The 19,675-nt window shown below is 47.0% G+C and overlaps 3 protein-coding genes and 3 non-coding genes across 7 annotated transcripts; 5 read left to right on the top strand and 1 right to left on the bottom strand.

Annotated features, from left to right (window-relative positions):
• Positions 1 to 361: 361 nt before the first annotated feature.
• LOC125982857 (small nucleolar RNA SNORD49) lies at positions 362 to 440 on the top strand. Its single transcript, XR_007486512.1, has one exon. It is a non-coding gene; the product is annotated as a small nucleolar RNA SNORD49 (small nucleolar RNA).
• Positions 441 to 618: 178 nt separating this feature from the next.
• LOC125982858 (small nucleolar RNA SNORD65) lies at positions 619 to 689 on the top strand. The gene has a single exon (XR_007486513.1). It is a non-coding gene; the product is annotated as a small nucleolar RNA SNORD65 (small nucleolar RNA).
• Positions 690 to 893: 204 nt separating this feature from the next.
• Positions 894 to 966, top strand: LOC125982859 (small nucleolar RNA SNORD65). Its single transcript, XR_007486514.1, has one exon. It is a non-coding gene; the product is annotated as a small nucleolar RNA SNORD65 (small nucleolar RNA).
• A 214-nt stretch (positions 967 to 1,180) lies between these two features.
• Positions 1,181 to 3,142, bottom strand: nsrp1 (nuclear speckle splicing regulatory protein 1). Of its 2 annotated transcripts, none has more exons than XM_049742888.2 (7): positions 3,024 to 3,142; positions 2,700 to 2,787; positions 2,556 to 2,612; positions 2,347 to 2,475; positions 2,063 to 2,270; positions 1,851 to 1,953; positions 1,181 to 1,772 (listed from the first exon to the last, which is right to left on the bottom strand). In XM_049742888.2, the coding sequence occupies exons 1-7, from the start codon at positions 3,083 to 3,085 to the stop codon at positions 1,235 to 1,237; spliced, it is 1,185 nt and encodes a 394-aa protein (XP_049598845.1). In that variant the 5' UTR covers positions 3,086 to 3,142; the 3' UTR covers positions 1,181 to 1,234. The 2 variants fall into 2 exon arrangements, with proteins under 2 accessions (XP_049598845.1, XP_049598844.1); XM_049742887.2 differs by having other exon boundaries at positions 1,181 to 1,775; positions 3,024 to 3,141.
• A 456-nt stretch (positions 3,143 to 3,598) lies between these two features.
• On the top strand, positions 3,599 to 9,938 carry ssh2b (slingshot protein phosphatase 2b). The gene is made up of 15 exons (XM_049742726.2): positions 3,599 to 3,904; positions 4,881 to 4,924; positions 5,343 to 5,455; positions 5,564 to 5,628; positions 5,699 to 5,817; positions 5,888 to 5,953; positions 6,023 to 6,088; positions 6,157 to 6,351; positions 6,424 to 6,517; positions 6,590 to 6,718; positions 6,837 to 6,883; positions 6,944 to 7,090; positions 7,152 to 7,352; positions 7,416 to 8,169; positions 8,248 to 9,938. The coding sequence occupies exons 1-15, from the start codon at positions 3,842 to 3,844 to the stop codon at positions 9,226 to 9,228; spliced, it is 3,084 nt and encodes a 1,027-aa protein (XP_049598683.1). The 5' UTR covers positions 3,599 to 3,841; the 3' UTR covers positions 9,229 to 9,938.
• A 240-nt stretch (positions 9,939 to 10,178) lies between these two features.
• coro6 (coronin 6) lies at positions 10,179 to 14,580 on the top strand. The gene is made up of 11 exons (XM_049742854.1): positions 10,179 to 10,316; positions 10,894 to 11,093; positions 11,356 to 11,478; positions 11,542 to 11,671; positions 11,733 to 11,911; positions 11,979 to 12,098; positions 12,159 to 12,263; positions 12,328 to 12,473; positions 12,538 to 12,595; positions 12,655 to 12,882; positions 13,117 to 14,580. The coding sequence occupies exons 2-11, from the start codon at positions 10,896 to 10,898 to the stop codon at positions 13,237 to 13,239; spliced, it is 1,410 nt and encodes a 469-aa protein (XP_049598811.1). The 5' UTR covers positions 10,179 to 10,316; positions 10,894 to 10,895; the 3' UTR covers positions 13,240 to 14,580.
• The last annotated feature ends 5,095 nt before the right edge of the window (positions 14,581 to 19,675 follow it).

The following is a 19,675-nucleotide window of genomic DNA, read 5'->3' as shown; positions in this document are numbered from 1 at the left end:
AAAAGGAAAAATGAAGGACGAAAGAAGAAGAAAAAAAGCGAGCAAATAACTCCTACTGACTTGTAAATGTTAGTGCAATTGATTGTGCGAGTCAAATGTTGAATTTGGCTTGGCAAAGTTGAACATGTTGACCACGTGGACTCGACGATGGAAAACGTGACACCATGGTGAGCTTTTGCTCTCGTCATCTCAAAATAAGACATAGAAACTTTTTATGCCAACGATATATATTAAGATATGACATGTTTTCAGATGGGCGTCAGATCGTGAAATGTCGCCTTGATTGACGTTGGCGGTTTTGCCTTCCAAATGATGGAAGTCGAGAGGTGAGCGTTTTCTCCTCTTGAATTCAGATGAACGTGGCAATGATGAAAGTTGTGAATAGGAAGTGCCGTCCGATGCGATAACTGACGATGTTTTTTTAAATCACGGTTCTGAGTCGCCATGGTAACAGTTGTTACATGCTGTCAATCATAATTGTACATGACGGAAAGTATTGACTTTCCAACAGGTCACGTGTCCAGATGAACAACATTATCGTATGTTTTGGAGCAACCAGTCTTGGCTCGAAAGGTATTAAAAGATTTATTTTCATTTATTTATTGATTTATTAACCTGATGTGATGAAATAACAACTGAAACAGCTGGAATTACCGACAGATTTTTAGTGGTGACTCAGTTTTCTGAACTTTGAAATGAAACAATGGAATGTTGGGCACACTTGACGTAGAGGCTGAGAAGATTTGAGTTGTTTTTTATTTTTTTTAGTTTCCTGAAGACTTGAAAGTCTACTTCGTCTTTGCTGCTCAAGTCCTGCACCGGCAAGTAAGTAGCATTTGATGCCAGAGTAAATGACATTAGATGCAGACTTTAAATCTAACTAACTTGGCTTGTTGTGATGAAATTCAAAGTGAAAAAGCTGGAATTACCGTCAGATGCTTAGTGGTGATATTCACTTTTCTGAACACAAACAAGACGGGCTTAACAGGTTGTCAGACTGCAATATTTCATGACAGTAATTGTGACTTTTCCCCTGTGCAGGTTGACTGAGTCGTTGGCTTCAGTGCCAATTGGTGATGGAGAAGCCAAGCCCTGAATGAAGTTTTTTTTTTTTTTTTTTTTTTGGCAACATGCCTTGTCTGACCTTGTGTAACTGAATAAAAACCAGTAGAAACCCAAGTTTTCTTTTTGACTTTGCCTCTTTATTTATATTTTCTGCAGTTAATCTGTTGTGTCAGTCTTCTTCACGCTCAATGTAGCTCTTGGAGGTCGAGCGAGCCATCTGGCGGGCGAGGTATCGATCTCTGGCTGAGCTCAACGTCTGCTCATTGGAACGCTTTGCAAACTTATTGACCTTGGTCTCCTCTGTTTGGCCTTCCTTCTCACCATCTTCCTTCTCACCTTCATCCTTCTCTTCTCCAGCTGCTTCGCCTTTACCTTTTCCCCGCACCTCTTCCTCTCGCCCTTTCTCTTCGTCAGACTTCCTCCTGTCACCTTTTTCCCTCGGCTCATCTCGACGTCTGTGACTTTGGCCGTCTTTGTCACGGTCTCTCCTCTCGCTGTGTTTCTCATCCTTCTTTGGCTCTTTCTTCCTCCGCGCCTCTCTCTCCCGCTCGTCGTCACTACCAGAGGCTGGTGACCTGCGTCTATAATGGCGTTTGGAATGCGAGGAGGAGGTCTTGCTGTGCTTTTCCTCCTGTGCTTCTCCGTCACTTGTGATTTCATGACTCGTTTGAGATGTTTCTGGGATCCCTCCATCTTCTGACTTTAGACTTCTATGCAAGAGCCCACATAAAAGAATGTGTGTAATGTATTAAGAAAAAATTGTTTCTGAAGAAACACACACATACTTGTTAGCCAAGCGATCCGGGATGGCTTCCTCTCCTACAGTCTGGTTGAGAAGATGTCTGTAGAAACCACTCAGATCGTTTTGTTTCCTCACATCCAAAGCAGCTGGTGAGAAAGACAAAGTACTTCCTTAATTAAAGTGCCATATTGTTTATTTTGGACATTTTGTCGTGTTACCGGTTCGAGAGGAGACTGTGATGTTACCGGGTCTCACCTTCAATAGCAGCCTCATGCTTGGCGCGCTCCTCTTCCTCCTTCTGCTCCTGCAGCTTGCGTTTGTAGGCCGTTGTGACGTAGGCATCCTTGTCAGCAAACTGGTTGCCCTCCGCTTCACGCTCCTTCTGGATCTTCCGCTCATCTCTGCGCTCCTGCTCCTTCTTGCGGCTGTCCACCGCCTTCATCAGCTGATGGATATACTTAGGCTGCAAGTGCAAAAAAAAAAAAAATTACTTTCTGGAGTACAAAAAAATAACCAGGTTGGTTTGGGCAACTAAATACCTTCTTCGCTGGTCCTGACAAAACCTTTTTACTGGTTTCCAGTCTCTGCTTTTGAATGTCATCATACACGGCATCGTAGTCGTAGACGGTGCTGTCCTCCTCCAGGGCCTTCTTCATCTCCAGCTGAGTCTGCACGCACACACACATCGATAGCCATCTTATTAATCACATCCCAAGCTAAGACAGCCCCGAGTCGGTCTTAGCCTCACCTGCCTCATCGTCTTTTTCTTGTCTGCTTCTTTTTGAAGACTCTCGCCAACAGATGTCTGATTCAATACAAGCATTCATTTGGATTGTTTTAAAATGAAAACATGGTGCATTCAAAGTAACCATTTGTGGATTGATTGCACCACCTCATCATCGGAGTCATCCCCAAACACACAAAGTTTCTGGAGACGTGTTGGCTTCAAGCATTTCTTCTGAGGCAGGATGAGCCCGTACCTGAGTGAGTACAAAAGTCAGTTGATTTGTAAATACAATGAATGCTAGTGCACCTCTTTGAAATCTCAATTTTGCACGTCGTTAGCTCGATTAGCAACAGGGGCAGTAAACTATTCAAAGCAGCTTCACCACAAAAAAAGTAAAGAATAGCAAATCATGTTAAATCTTTAATTTAAATTATTTATAAAGCCTAAACCACCCAAATCGTCTACTTGCGTGTGTTAGCTCCTACTTACTGTTTACCAGGGACCGCCATCTTTGTGTGTTCGAGCTCAACGCTGCGGCAGATTCGACACATTTTAAAATTGTGCCATTAAAAAAAATAGACAAATCAGTTATATTCATAATTTAATGGAAAATTGATCAATGGAATATTTTATGAATGGGCGATTTGTTTCTTCGCTATACAATGATCAAAATATTTTTTGACGAAACGCAACTGTTGAAACGGTAGGGTAGTTTTATTGCATTTGTCCACTAGATGGCGACAGTACTACACACTACGTAAATGTCCACATACAATAGTAATAATAGTAAATACATTATGAACCGTAATATTAGTACAATAGTAAATTATATAACCTTCTTATAGTTGTATATACGTTGGAATATATCAATGTATGTGAATATTCTAATTTTGGAGTATTGTGCTTGTGTAATGGACTGTTTTGGAAGTTTATTCTAATTCGTTGTGATTGTTTAGACGCCATCCCTTTGACGCGGGTTAGTCGTAAATAAAATGCATTTGGTATATTGTGATTGTGCGTGCGTGACGAGGATTTAATAAGAAAGTTGTTTTCGGCGGCCACAGTGCGCATGCGCGGCAGCTCAACAGACGCAGGCAGCGGACGGCCGGGCGGGGAGAAAACGTCAAGCAGTCCAACACGCTCAAACAGCAGCCGGACTCCCGAGCGAGCCAGCGCGGCCACCACCATGGAGCAGCGAGGGGGGCGATGACAGGAGACGACGACGAGGCTGCCGTTCACCTGCTTCCGTCTCCCGTCGGCCATTGATTATGCTCTCAGTGCTCAGGTGTCGGCGTCCGGCTCGCTGAATGGCGCTGGTGACCGTACAGCGTTCCCCGACCCCCAGCGCCACCTCCAGCCCCTGCGTGTCGGTAAGAAGTTATTCGCCGGCTCCGTGCTAAGATCACTTTATGCACCGAGTTCCCCCTCTTGCGTTTGGACGTTTTTATTTTCGCGGCTGCCGACCGTCACAATCGAGCTGGCCTTTGTGCTCGTGCGCATGCGCCAGCATGGCAGCTGGTCGCTCCCAAATCTGCTGGTTTGCATAGACAAGTCTATTGAATGGATCGGGACAATGTAAACAAGGCGGTGTGCTTCTGCTTGAAAGTCTAATATGAATATGAACAGCGTGATTGCAGCATGTTTTGCTCTTTATTTGAAGGAAGGGGGGGGGGGGGGGGGGGGTCAAAGCACCTCCGGTCGGTGGAACCGCTTCGACCGGGCCCCAAAGTTACCAGTCCTAATTCTGTCTTGTCTTCATTCTACTTGCGTCGTGTCTTTTTAAAATCAAAGGAGTGAGCGTGTCATTCGTGTTGTGATTTCCTCTGCGTTGACGCTCGTTTGGTGTCGCAAAGTCTTTTCGCATGTGTGCCTCCCTCTTCCTGTTTGTCTTGAGCGCGTGCGTGAAGAGAGCGGGTGCTTAGGCGCGTGCACGTCGTCGACGTTCACACACGCGTTGTCCTCATTTCAAATTTTGTTTCCTTTCACGAGAAACAATTGCAATATCGTGTAACAAGGTGTGCTCTGGAATGCTGGTCTACTGTTTTGAACAAATTAAATCATTGGTGTTACTCTTCACAACTTTGCAGTTACTGAATACAAGTGGACTAGCCCAGACATGAGAAGGATGACGTCAGATCACTTGGATCTTTTTAAATAAATAAAAAAAATGGCCTAAGAAATACTCTATTTAAAATAGTTGCTGATTTTAATTGTTGATTAATTTTAATTATCATTAAATTTGACACTTCCTGTTACTTGGTATCATTATCAGTGAGGATTAGTGAGTTGATTACTTGGTCGGGGGAAAAAGTGGCAAGTAATGACGTTCTCCTTTTTTCCGTTCAGGAGTCTGGCAGCGGGGAGGATGATCGACGTTCTCAACCTCGCAGGTCAGGCATAAAAAAAAGCAACAACAAAAAAAAAAACGGGATGGTCAAAGGTCATTTTCTATTTTGGTGATTGTCTGGAAAGTGATGTGCACACACGCACACATCAGTGACAAGAAAGACAAACGTGCGATCATTTTGGAATCTCACTCTTCCTGTTCCACTCCACATGTACACGTAGCTGCTTACTGTCCTCAAAGCCACTGGCACTGTAATAACATGCCCGCACACTCCTCAGTTGGGTTTGGTAATGGTGTCTTCTTCTGCGTGGCCAGCAGAGGGCAGCGATGAGTCACTGGCGTTTGTCTGCCATCTGTCCACTTTGGCTTTGCTGGCTGCAGTGTTAAGAAATATCCTTTCTTTTTTGTTATGGGATTTATCAATATGACATCGTAATTCTGGATAATTCTGATGTGTCCAGCATCAGTGAAAGTTTCCTGACCGTGAAAGGGGCGGCGCTTTTCTTGCCTCGGGGAAATGGCTCCTCGTCCTCTTGCGGATCCCGCTTCTCGCAGCTGCGTAGCAAACATGCAGGTGAAGACATGTTCTTATTTGCTTGAGTTGTAAAGTTCTCTTGTCTGATTAGCCATGTAGGCTAACAAGCTAGCTACGTGTGGGCAATGTTCCTGTGTTTTCCCTTAGGAGACATCCAGCAGCATCTCCAGACCATGTTTACGGTCCTCAGACCGGAGGACAACATCAAACTGGTGTGTATGCAGCACACACAGACCACGTGAGGCTGCGTGTTGGATTTCAGACGTGTGTATCCCAATCCAGGCGGTGCGACTGGAAAGCGTTCACGCTCTGATACGCTACATGGTGGTGGTGTCCACCAATGGGCGGCAGGACACGGAGGAGAGCCTGGTCCTCGGGGTGGACTTCAGTCCCGTGGACAGGTAAGTGGTGTGGACGAATCAGGACGCCGTTGCGTGTCGTTTGACTTGCCACATGACCTGTGCTCCTCAGCTCGTGTTCCGTGGGCTTGGTTCTTCCCCTGTGGAGCGACACCATGATCCATCTGGACGGAGACGGGTATGGGCTCACCACCCTTGTCATCCTCAGCGGCATACTCTTCCTCACACTGTCTCGTTTTTCTCACAGCGGCTTCAGCGTGTCCACTGACGGCAGAGTGCACGTGTTCAAGCCCGTTTCCGTGCAGGCCATGTGGTGAGTCCGCGCCGTGCGGGGCGTCCAAAACGTTCCGCTGAGCACGCCGTCCTGTTCCTTGCCGGCAGGTCGGCGCTTCAGTCGCTGCACAAAGCCTGCGAGGTGGCCCGCTGCCACAACTACTTTCCGGGAAGCTTGTTCCTCACCTGGGTCAGTTACTACCAGAGCCGCGTCTCGTCCGACCAGTCCCGCATCAATGAATGGAACGCCATGCGGGACCTGCACTCGCACCGCGCAGACTCCCCCGTCCTCTTCTCCGAAACGTGAGTGCCGGCAGGTGACCGCCGCGACGACGACTGATCACGTGACCTCGATGCGCTTGCGTCTGCCCGTAGGCCCACCGAACGCGAGATGACAGAGCGCCAGATCAAGAGCAGCTTGAGGGAGATCATGATGCAGAAAGACCTGGAGAACGTCACCTGTAAGGAGGTGAGTCATGCCGACGTAGCAATTTGGCGAAAATGTCTCGGTGGCTTCAAAGTTGCTCCCCTTGTGGCGCAGATCCGCACGGAGCTGGAAATGCACATGACGTGCAACCTGCGTGAGTTCAAGGAGTACATCGACAACGAGATGATCGTCATTCTGGGGCAGATGGACAGTCCCACACAGATCTTTGACCACGTCTTCTTGGTAGGTGCAAATGTGACCGCTCGTACCGAGTTCACGCAGAGAACCTGCTTTTGTTACGCCACCTGCTGGATTATCGGTGCTTCCTTCCTAATCTGCCGAGTGCTTTTTCTTCTTCCAGGGCTCCGAGTGGAACGCGTCCAATTTGGAGGAGTTGCAGAGCAGCGGGTGAGGAGACAAGTCCGCAGATGACTTTTGAGCAGGCTTTATGTGGAGTCTGTGACGCAGAGTCCACTACATCCTGAATGTGACGCGGGAGATCGACAACTTCTTCCCGGGTGTCTTCGAGTACCACAACATCCGCGTGTATGACGAGGAAGCCACCGATTTGTTGGCCTACTGGAACGACACCTTCAAGTTCATCACCAGGGCCAAGTAAGTCTCGTGCACGCACGCCGTGCTCAGATGGATTCAGGGCTCACGTTGGCGTTCGCAGGAAGTCTGATACCAAGTGCCTGGTGCACTGCAAGATGGGAGTCAGCCGCTCGGCAGCCACGGTCATCGCCTACGCCATGAAAGAGTACGGCTGGGATCTAAGGAAGGCCTTTGACCACGTCAAGGAGCGCCGAGCTGTCACCAAACCCAACCCGTCCTTCATGAGGCAGCTGGAGGAGTACCAGGGCATCCTTCTGGCCAGGTGAGTCGTGTCCGGCCGATGTTGAGAAAAAATCGCCCTAAAGGTCATGGTCTTGTGTCGCAGCAAGCAACGCCACAACAAGCTTTGGCGTTCCCACTCTGACAGCGACCTGTCCGAGCACCACGAGCCTTTGTGCACAGCCTTCACCCAAGCGCAAAGCCCGGGCTGCTCGGACGACCAGGCCGCCACTCCTCCCGGACCTTCTGTTAAAGAACTGCTGGAGTTGTCGGCGACTGGCCCGGCGGTGCGAGGCGCCCGCCGGCCCGTCATGCCGTCTCGTCCGTTCAGCTCGCCACCGTGCGATGGCGTGGCGGCGCCTGACGGGCCTGCGTCATCATCGTTCTCCAACGGTCTACGTGAGCCCAATGAAGAGGAGCGGCATCCGACCGTGTCACTCCTGCCAACAGCTGCTGCTGTGGTCCCCGAGCTGCCCCGCGCAGACGCCGTAACGGTGGCGCAGAGTATCGTGCTGGGGCAAGCCCACCCGCCCGCGACCCTGCACCACTTGCCGGCCTCCCCCGAAACGCCACCCCCGCTGTCCGTCTCGCCGCCTGAACCGGAGACCTCACACCGGTGCGGTGGCTCTGATCCACCGTCGCCTGTCTGGAAATCAGATTGCTCTATCCCGGAAGCTTCAGCTGGTGGTGCCCCCGCCGCTGGAGACACCCTCACCTGCACCTTGTTCGGGCACAGCGACCACATTAACTTCTTCAGTGCCAGGGAGAAGTTCAAATGGATGGCGAGAGACGATGGCGGCACACCGCGACATTCCCCACCGCCTGGCGACGGCCTGGCAGGAGATGAGTCCAAAAAAAAGGTGCCCATCTCACAAAGCAAGGCGTGCTTGGAGATTTTCCATCCTCGTGACTCTTTGTTTTTGTTCTCTTTGGCGCAGATGGCGACTCCCATGCAGGTCATTGGATCAGATCCGGTCGTGCAGTCGGATTGGTCCAAGCTAGGCCAATCGGAGACCGGGGGCCAGGAAGTCAGGAAGTCCAAGCCGGGAGTGGAGGTCGGAGATGTTTGTTGTCCGAGCCCGAAGCAGGAAGTGAAGGCCGGACAGGAGGAGGAGGACGATGACGACGACGACGCTCGGCTCTACAGGAATTGGACGCGAGGTTCGGTCCGCCGCGTGACACGCCAGCTGGAGCGTCGGATGAAACGAGAATGCCGCGCAGATTGTCGTAGCACCTCGCCCTCCTCGTCCCCGCCCTCACACTCAGCAGGCCCCTCCCTCGCTCAGCAACTCGCTGCCTCACAGGCAGCCCCCGGAGGCAAACGCGCCGCAGGGAACGGTGATGGCGACTGGCTGTCCACCGTCAGCATCCTGCGTCCGGAGGCCACCTCCGGACCGGGCTGGGGTGGCGTCATCTTGAGGGAGACTTGGGAAACTTTATGCCAGCTCGGCGCCTTCTTGCAACAGGTGAGCGTAGGCGTGGCTCGAGCCAATCGGAAGCGAGGAAGCACGCAGAAGCGAGTCCGCGAGGCGCAGGCTCGCATCCGCCGGGCCGGCCTCACGCCGCCCTCCCTGATGAAGCGCTCGGCCTCGTTAGCCAAGTTGGGCTGCTTGGAGCTGCTCGCCGACGACCTCACCGAGTGGGAGCTGAGCCACTCCGACTCGGACGCCGCCGCACCGCCGGCAGGCCCCTCCGCGGAGCACGCAGGTACCGAGGATCTGAAAAAGCAGCGCGTCCACCACGCTTTCTCCTCAGCCCAACAAATGCCCGGTGCCCCATCCGAGGCGGAGAACCCGCACCGGCCTCGACATTCCTTGTCCGGACCGCCGCTCTTCACCTCCAGGCAGCAGTACGGAAGAAGTCACCCTGTCAGACGCCTCACGAAAAGCACACTCGGCACGCTCTACCACACCATGTAGACGTGCTTCGCAGCACAACAACAGTGCCTCTTGCCTTAAGCGACGTGACCCAAGAGGACGTTCCAAGGTGAAACGATCCCAACGGCGTTAAGGTGAAAGCAGCGATACATTCCTCCTCCTTCCTCTTCTACTTGATGTTTCAAGATTGCAGCTGATGTTTGCTGGAATGTTTCTGACCCTTCCGCTGTTCTTCCACTTGCCTCATGAATGCAGCCAATCAGTCAGGTCATATGGTTGTGCGTCAGGCCAATCAGGAGTTTTTATTTTAATTATTATTATTTTGTAGATTTCTCGATGACTCGTACCTCAGTCGCGGTGAGCCGCACACCTGAAATGTTCCGCCTCCCTCATCAAGTGCTGATGCCACACGCGTGTGCGCACATGCTTATTGCACTGGGATGTCATACGTGACTTTTTAAGTCTTTTTACATTTTTTAATACCTTAAATTTGTGAGGTTGTGAAGCACAACTTTTTTTTTTCATTCTTTCTTACATGTGTGGGTGCGTGTGGAGAGCGAAACTTCCGTATGGTCTGTCATACAAGCACTTTATTTTTATTTTGCTTTAGTTTCATGTGTTATGAGGTCGCTACTTGCTGGGTCATGTGACAGTAGGAAGAGCTAGTGAGTGAAATTCATTTTTAATTTAAAGCTATCAATGTTCTTTTATATCATGTCCTTCTACTGTGAACATTAAATTGTTAAAATGGATGTCATTGGCTTATTGCATTATTTTTAAATAATTACACTCTGGAAATATATGTCACAAGTTCTGAGTGTCTTTTAATATATGGAATATCCAATATCAAATCAATTCAACCTGTCGTCATCATCAGCTGTTGTACCACACGGCGAAAAGGGCCGAACAGTGACGTCACCTTTCTCCGAACTCAAGCTGCTGCTTCCAAAATAGACGGTCATCCATATCCCATGCACCCCCGCCCCCTGTCCACCCCCCCCCCCCCCCCCCCTCTTCTTTCGTCGTGCGGGAAGGACACACGCAGTCGCCTCCGCCGGCCCGCGCCAGACAACGCTAAACAAACCAGAACCACAAGCAGTCGGGGTCGAGGGGTCTCCCCAAAACCTGAGGTGAGCTTTCTTTTTGTGCCTGCGCGTGTGTGTGCATTGCAGTCGGTTGACAAAAGTTGTTGTGGTCCAAGTTTTGGGGTGACTGGCTAAAAGGAAAGTTTGTGTTGATGTTATTAATCTGTTGGCACGTACCCCGATTTGACAAAGTAGCGTAGAGACTCTTGCATTGACGCCCCCCCCCCCCCCCCACCCCTTGCTAAAATGCGCGCACATAATGTGCGTGCACGTGAACGCACCACAGTGGACAGACTCGGCCCCGGGACTATTTAGGGCGAAGGACTTGCAGGGTGGGGGGCGTGGTCATGCACCAGCATGTCTAAATTAGGAAGGGGGCACTCGCTGGTGGGACAAAGAGAGGAGCAACCTCATTACCTGAGGCTTTTCTCCAAACTTCTTTTATCATCTCCACAACTTGGTCTAGTCATCCGTCACACTAAATGATCTAACTAACACTCAAACCAAAAAGCAGGAAGTGGTCACACCACCTGAAAAAAAACAACAAAAAAAACCAACAAATAATCAATAAATCTCCGTTTGTGGTGATGCCAACAAAAGTTTTGACCTCCACCTCCTGCAGCCATGAGTCGCAGCATCGTGCGGCAGAGCAAGTTCCGCCACGTCTTCGGCCAAAGCGTCAAGGCCGACCAGAGCTATGACGACATCCGCGTTTCCAAGGTGACGTGGGACAGTTCCTTCTGCGCTGTCAACCCCAAGTTCCTCGCCGTCATCGTGGAGTCAAGCGGGGGCGGAGCCTTCCTGGTCATCCCCCTTGCAAAGGTCAGTTGAGCCTAATTTATGCCAAATTGTATAATGTCCCCAAGGTGAACAATATTATTGGGCATGGCTAAACGCTGGAGTCACTTCAGGCTATTAATAATTACCATTCTCCCCCCACCACCAGGAGGCTCTGCAGTGCCCTTGCAGCGCCTCATCACTCACTATAAATACTCTTCTTTCGTGTGTGTGTGTTAGTAATCTTCACAACACACAAAGGGAGGAGGAGTTCTGACATTGACGGAGGTTCTTGTGTGTTCTGCAGATGGGTCGCGTAGATAAGAACTACCCTCTGGTCATCGGGCATTCTGGACCCGTCCTGGATATCGATTGGTGTCCCCATGACGATAACGTGCTAGCCAGTGGCTCGGAGGACTGCACGGCCATGGTAAGCCGTGCGTGGACATCAACAGTGATGTGAAAGTGATGGAGTCTTTTGTGCCATGGGCAGGTGTGGCAGATTCCCGATCACTCGCTGATACGCCCCCTTACCGAACCCATCGTGGTACTGGAGGGTCACTCCAAACGCGTGGGCATTGTCAGCTGGCATCCGACCACGCGCAACATCCTGCTGACTGCGGGTTCGACGCACACTTGAGGCCATCAATGTGGACTTGTTGAAATTAACGAGTCTTTCTGCAGGGAGCGACAACCTTGTCATCGTATGGAACGTGGGAACGGGGGAGCCGCTCATGTCCATGGACGACCACCCGGATCTTATCTACAGCATCAGCTGGAACAGGAACGGAAGCTTGTTCTGCACCACCTGCAAGGACCGCCGCCTGCGTGTCTGTGACCCCCGCAAGGCCGAGGTGGTGGCGGTGAGTAGTCAGAGCCGAGCCAGGGAGCCGGGCGAGGTCCTTATTAACATGACCCGGTGACCTACAGGAACGTTTGGCTCCTCACGAGGGCATCCGACCCATGAGAGCCATCTTCACCAGAGACGGGAACATCTTCACCACAGGGTTCACCAGGATGAGCCAGAGGGAGCTCGGACTCTGGGACCCGGTATGTATCCAAGTACTCATGATTTATAAACAGTCCAATTGACTTCTTCATCCTGCTCAGACCAATTTTGAGGAGCCACTCGCACTGCTGGAGTTGGACACGAGCAATGGCGTCCTGTTACCATATTACGACCCGGACGCCAACATGGTCTACTTGTGCGGCAAGGTAACGTGCGTCTCCAGGTAACGTTCACATTCGGGTATGTTGACTCAAGACGTTACGTGTGCAGGGCGACAGTAGCATCCGCTACTTTGAGATCACCGAGGAGCCACCCTACGTGCACTACCTCAACACCTTCAGCAGTAAAGAGCCGCAACGAGGGATGGGTTTCATGCCCAAGAGGGGCGTGGACGTCAGCAAGTGCGAGATCGCCAGGTGAGGACACGTCAATCGGATTTGAACCGACGGGACGACTCAGACTGCTTGCATTTGCGTTAAGGTTGTACAAGCTGCACGACAAGAAGTGTGAGCCCATCACAATGACCGTTCCCCGAAAAGTAAGTCCTCGCAGATCCCACCCGCAACCAACTTGAGCTGACTCAAATGTCGTCGGCAGTCGGACCTCTTCCAGGACGACCTCTACCCGGACACCGCCGGCCCGGAGCCTGCCATGGAGCCCGATGAGTGGCTGGAGGGCCGCGACCAAGACCCCGTGCTGATATCCATGAAGGAAGGCTACGTGCCGCCAAAGAGCCGTGAGCTCAAAGTGTCCCGGAAGAACCTGCTGGACTCCAGGCCCACCACCCGCCGCAGCATGTCCACGTGCGATGCCGCCAGCCTGCCGGTCAGTCCCTCACCAATAATTAGAATAACAAGCAGGAAGGAGAACGTTTCTCTTTGCACCTTCACGCTTCTCGTTTCACAATTTCACTATGGCTTTGCACCAACCAAGTCTCTGGCCTTCATATCTTCTGACTTGCCTTCTGTGGCTCTCCTCCTTGTCTCCCCGTGTTATTTCCTCCTGTTTCTTCTCCTCCTCTCCTTTGTCTCCTTGTTTCCTCTTTCCTGGTGGGTGCAGCCCGAGCTGCTTGGGAGGCTGCTGGAAGAGATTCAGCACCTGAAGGCCACAGTGTTGTCTCAAGAGAAGAGAATCTGTGATTTGGAGAACAAACTGTCCCAGTATGCTAATGGGACGGCCTGACGGGGGCGCACTCTTGCGGTCCTTTCAGGAACCGCCCCGACGGGCACTCGCCAAGAAGCGGCACGGTGCTCCGAGGTAGCGACGTGCCGCGCCACAACGGACCTCCGGAGTCAAACTCTTTTCAGTGCTTTTGGTCCAAACAGGGACAAGAGTTGAAGGTTTGAGGGACAAACTAAGCTGACAAAAAAAAGGGGACAAACAATTTCCTGCTTGGCTTTGAATTTAAGCCTTGAATTTGTTCAGTCAGTTCAGCTCACAATCCTTCATGAAAACATGTAAATAGACAAAAAGAGGGGGTGAAAAAGTTTTTAATCTGTAGCAAAAAAAAGATTTTGGTATTGTTGGTCGTGAACTTTTTTCTTCCACAGGTTATTCACAAGTTTTAATGTGGCACTTTTTTTCACAGCTTCTTTACTACTGCGATAAACATTTCCATCAAATTAGCCGCATGCTAACGTGGTACAGCTAGCAAAGCAGTCCTTGTGTATGTCAAAGTTGTGCATGACTGGAAAAAAATATTGATTATGGCACAAAAAAAGTTTTCTTAATACATTTTTTCCACATAATCTTGAAATTGCCAACATTTGAAGCTGCAGTATTAGATGTGGGCCACTAGGGGAAGCCATTTAGCACGATTAAAAATTGCTGCAATTGGAGACGCTTTTATACGGAAGAGGATTTTTTTTTTGTAGTAACTCAATGCTTCATTTAAACATACTATAATATACTTTTTAATGCGCTGTAGCTTTCATAGCTCAATTGTGAAGCCCTGACATTTACAATTGTCACCCTGACATTAGTAGACCTCATTTTAAAAGTTAAAAGAATATATTTACTTGATCAAAATTATTTTGTTCACGGGATTTAATTCTTTCTGGCGAAGGATTAGAAAGCGAGACATTTAAAAGATTAAGAAAGACATGTTGTCTGATGCCCGCGGGGATTTTTATAATAAGCGTGCCACTGTTAACTATTCTAACCGCAGGGTAAAGCGACATATCTGCAAACGTCTGCAAGTCAAATGCACTTTTTTTTTTTCTCCCCCTCCCTCACGACAGACCACAACATTTTCATCTATATTCACACAATTTTTCTTTATTGATCTTTCTTAGCTCCATTTTGACATGACATCAAATGTGTTGTCCATTTATTCCCTAGCTACACTCTCGCGTGTGATTAATGAGCGGTTTTAAGATGCACGCTGGCCAACAGCGTGAGTCACAAAGCAGCTAACGGGGCGATGGAGTCGGTAGAGATGTGTCTCTTTATATTCTTTGCCCAAAGTACACAGCTTGTTGTCGTTACGTAAAGACGATGAATAAATATGTCATTGATCCAACAGCCCTACTTCCATCTGTGTTTCATCACACTAGGAACCCAAAAAAAATTGGGAAGGGAAAAAAAAAAAATTGTGCAGAGGGCCATCAAATTCATGACGCAATGCTAAATCCCATTTTTTCCGCCCTCGATATTTCAATTGAATCTATTATTTTTTCAAGGTATTGACTTGTAGTCTTTTTAATCTTTCATAAATAAATAAAAAATTAAAATATAAAGCCTAGGGACTGTTTAAAATGAAGCAGTTCAATTAGAATTCGACGAATTGTCCAGCCGACTCGGATTGAAGGCCGTAAATGGCCCACGTGCCGTATGTTGCCCACACCGAGAAATCTCCCAAGTGATACATTTTCAAAATGAGCAGATGTGTAGATTTACAGCCACTCGAGATAAATACGGCCGTGTGTCATCATCCCCTCCGTTATGTGTCCTCATTTTCGGCGGTTCACACCAAGGCCAAATTGCTTCCCGGTCTTCCCCTCCGTCATCCGGACTGGAAGTCTTTAAACTTGTTGCTTCGCTTTGACAGTTAAGAATGAAAGATGAATAGCAAATGTTTCCCGTCCGTGAATGTTTGGAGAGAAAATGTTCATTGCGTCATCGGGGTTAAATGATTTTTAGTGAGCGTCTCTAAAAACGTGCAAAAGAACGTTAATCCGTGTGATTAATAACTCACCTACTTAAATTTATAAATAAATAAATAAAACGTTTAATATTTCAAAATAGTTCCTGAGTTATTTTTTTTCCTTTAAATTAAATAAATTGCCTCAAAAAGTCCCATTTTTTAAAAAAAATCTATTTGATTGAAAATAAGCCAAAAATATTTTCAATATTTCAAAAATTTTTTACTTTTTTTATGTTGATTACATTTTCCAGCCATTCTAGGAATAAAATTCATAGCTATTAAATTCTTCTGTTACGAAGGAAACAATGACCTTTAATTTCATCTCACAACCGCCTCACTTTCCATAAAACAAAAAACACTCCAGGTGCAGCCGAGCTTATCTTCACATCTCTACCTAACCATCTCCGTTTCCTTCATAAATGGAAAATACATATTCACTATCTGCAATCACATAAAAACCTCCCACAAGCTGAGTGAGAGTCGGTGCAACTCAGACCGCCGTGACATTTTCACTGGCGTCTGATTTAGCGACAGGAAGGACGCCGCTCTCGCTCTTTTTCCCGGCAATGTCGACCGCATGTCATCGCCGCATTCAGCAAAACAAATAAAAGATTTATTTATTTATTTAAATGTGCTTCAACTCTCCTGGGCTATTGATTTACTCTTGATATAATACAACCGTGACTTTACTGAGGAGCATATAGAAGTATTATATCATCTGATGTTTTTTTTCGATAATAATATCCAATTATCGATTAAGTTTGAAACCACCAAAGCAACAGTCGGAAGCTATGCGCTACATGCTAACGTAACTCATCCTAAATGGAAGCTACATGTGTGTTTTTAGTTTTATTGTGTATTTTTTTTCATCTGAAACTATTAAACCGCCACGTGGAGCCTCTCGGCGTACGTCCGGGAATAATCGAGTAATTTATTCCGTTTTGGCCCCCCTCAGGTGTCCCGCTAACATCAAAGTGGCGGTGTGGTATCTCGACCCGAGACGACCCGCCCGGAGACACAGAGCAGCGAGGAAATTTGCAATTTCACGACTCGACTCTACACCTGGCAGGTGAGGCCTCGCTTTCGGATTTTGCATGCATTTGAATGCATCTTAAAAAGGTCCACTTTATTAGGTACACTATCATCATATCTGGTATGATAGTTTGTTCACAAAATAACAATGAGAATTTTCATATTAAAATTTGAATTTGTACTAAATGATTAACGGTCAGGAACGGCTTCTTCTGTGAAGTCAACTTTAGTTTGAATGTGATAGCGCTGCCTAGTGGACAGGTTGAAGATTTCTAAGTACTTTTCGTATTAGGTCATAAAGTATAATTATTTAAGGTTGATAAATTACAGTTTTGTCATACGTTGGTCGTTTTCATGGCTTGGCGCTGGTTTTATTACCACAAACGTGTATTTAAGTCATTCCGCTGTGTTCCACAGCTGCTTATAAGCTTCTCTGTCAGAACTAATTGCAGCGCTCGCTCAGCGTATCATCATAATGATCATGGTCGTCGTTTTGACCGATGATATATTGTGGGAAGGGACGTTTGTAAGATTAAGCGGACGTCTCTCGCCACTGAGCGCCTGTGTCGGTTTTAGATGTTGTCATCTTCAGAATTTGTTGATTTTTTTTTTTTGTCAGCATTCTAAAAAAACGTTCAAAAAGATCCTCAATGTCGTTCTGTAGATTTGTAACGCTCAGCTAGTCACAATTTTGGACATTGGAGTCCAAATTTCAATTTTAGAAACGATTATTGATTTTGAGCGATTGCTTCAATTTTAATTTCGAATAATCTCATTGAGTTTGAGTCACACTGATATAAAAAACAGAGTGGTGAAAGATTAGGGGGGAAAACCAAGTCGAGAGCCCAAAGGAGAAGAAAAAACATCAAAGTCGGAGGTTTGGAGGACACAAGAAGAAGAAAACACATGCTTGTGTCTTCTTTTAAGGTCTGCCAAGAGCTTATTTGTTTTGGATTAATGTAATTAACCCCCCCTCAAAACTGAACCAGCCCAGCCCCCCCTTCACAAACATCCCAGTAGCACCACTGGATTATATTTGTGCTTTGTGCGGACGGCCGAGCAGCTGCTTTTGGGTTGGGTCCAAAATCATTTAAAAAGAATTGAGACAAGACTGGACACTTCATTAGTTGCACTTTTACAACCATAATAATGCTCTATTTTTTTTTTAATACAAAAAGTGGTGAGTGTGATAGATTTATAAAAAAAATATTTAATTTTAAATTCATTTTTAGATTTATTCTCCCCAATTGTAAATTTTTCAATGTGAAACTTTTGGGTTGGGTCCAAAATTATTTAAAAAGAATTGAGACAAGACTGGACACTTAGTTGCACTTTTACAACAATAATAATACTGTATTTTTTATATTTTATTTATTTATTTATTTATTTATTTATTTATTTATTTATTTATTTATTGACTACAAAAAGTGGTGAGTGTGGTAGATTTATAAAAAAAAATAATAATCTAAAATTCATTTTTTGATTCTCCCCAATTGTAAATTTTTCAATGTCAATTGCTATACATTAATTTTCATTTTTTAAACGTTTAAATCAATTTACCCCTGATCACTATTACAGAGAATACATTTAAAAAAAAATACAAATGAACCACCTTTTACCTCTAGAGAGCAGTATCGTCGCCTCTGCCAGTGTTATGTCCAAAACTGACACATTGAGCTTTCTAGCGGCGACTATGGGATGCATTCAGAGTTGCATTTTTTTTTACATCCATGATTGATGAATAATATTTTCTCCATTGAAGTCAACTGAATGTATACGCTTTCATCGGTAGTCATCGTGTGTGCAGCATCCTTGATCTTTCCTACTTACCGCCAAGCATGGAAACAATTTTACACACGCACGCACACATACACACATCTACAAACACACACCAAAAAAAAAAAACAATGATCCATCATCAGCATCCACATCCTTCCATTGGCCACATCAGGGCGCTTTGCCGCAGAAACAAACTGATTCCAGATCAGGCGGCCGACAGTCATCTGCGGGGCCCTTTGCCACTAGAAAGAGACCACTATGGACGCCACATTTAATAAGAGCCACCCGCCTTCTGTCAGAAGAAGTCGAGGAGGCTCGTTTTGAGCGTGCGCGTAACTCCCTCTTGTTTGTCGTGCTGCAAAACTACCAGCTACTAGTTTCGCCTTGCACGGCATGGAGGTGCTAGGCTGATAACAAACAGTTAGCATAGCTGCTAACATGTGCTTTAAATAGCAATGCATGCTACAACATAGCAAGTTTACCTTAAATCAGTGTGTGAGTGTGTGAGGGTACTTGTGGGTTCGTGAATGGCTTGGATCCACATCAAAGGCCCCGGCTAGTCTCTGCATTAACGAGACCCTTTGTTTCCTGCCTGAGATTACTGCATGACCCCCCCAACCCCCAACCCCCCCCCCCCTACTCTTTGTGTGCATGTGTGTGTACATGTGTGTAGGGCACGTTAACCTGTGCACCGAAAGGTCAAGTTGTGATGGTTCTTTGCATGGTGCACTCATGTGAACTCTTGGTAAAACAATACTTTTGTATATTTATTATATTAATATAAATGTAATTTATTACTTTGTCAGACAATGTTTTAGACATTAGCTGTCATACAAAAAGAAATTCAACTCAATAGCGCCGCGAAATATTCATTTACGATCAATTAAAAATACCAATAATTCTATTTTTCACGTGTGTTTTGCAAAGCTCCCTTTAACTGAACCCCCCCCAAAATTTATGTGTGGCTCCTTCAACACCATCATATTTTCCAAAATGTTTCTTCTCGTGTTTGTTTGTTGTTTTCCGCCCCAGAGCCCCGCGCAGATCCGCAATCGCAACTCATAAATGTTTGATAAGCCTCTAACGACGACGAGGTGAAGAAACCGAATCAATCGCAATCGTCAACACAAACACGCCCGCTGAGGCTCCGCCGTGCCTCGTTAGCAACTCCTAAAACAGCAACTTTAGACAATATAGACAAATATATCGGGATGCTTTGACTGCATCAAAAGTGAAAAATTCCCAATGTTTGTAAACGGAGACGGGGTAGCACCATTTTATTCCGAATAAGTGGAGGAATTTCTGCTATACATTACATTAGCACTTTTAAATGTCTGATTTGTGCTGGTTGCATGTGTTGTGCTTGTTGTCTGCGTGATGCCTTCAAGGACATGTTTGCACCGGCGAGTGGGCAATAAAACAGCACACAAGTGGTTCCAGTTAAGAGCTGTTTGCCTTGGATGTGGCTTAACCCCAATGAGAGGACATGATTTCATTACTTTGCCTTAATGTTGTGCCTGCGTGTTGCTTTCGAAAAGCACGGAACACTATAACACGTAATCTTTTTTTTTTAAATGTACCGGAATGTTTAAACCCGCTGTGATTCATCTAAAAAAAAAAAAAAAAAGATGAATTAGTGTAATTCTTCCAAGAGGTGACAAA

The sequence above is a fragment of the Syngnathus scovelli genome, chromosome 15 (genome assembly GCF_024217435.2).
Source record: "Syngnathus scovelli strain Florida chromosome 15, RoL_Ssco_1.2, whole genome shotgun sequence".
In the NCBI taxonomy this organism is placed as follows: domain Eukaryota; kingdom Metazoa; phylum Chordata; class Actinopteri; order Syngnathiformes; family Syngnathidae; genus Syngnathus; species Syngnathus scovelli.
This window is presented reverse-complemented; position numbering and strand designations above follow the sequence as displayed.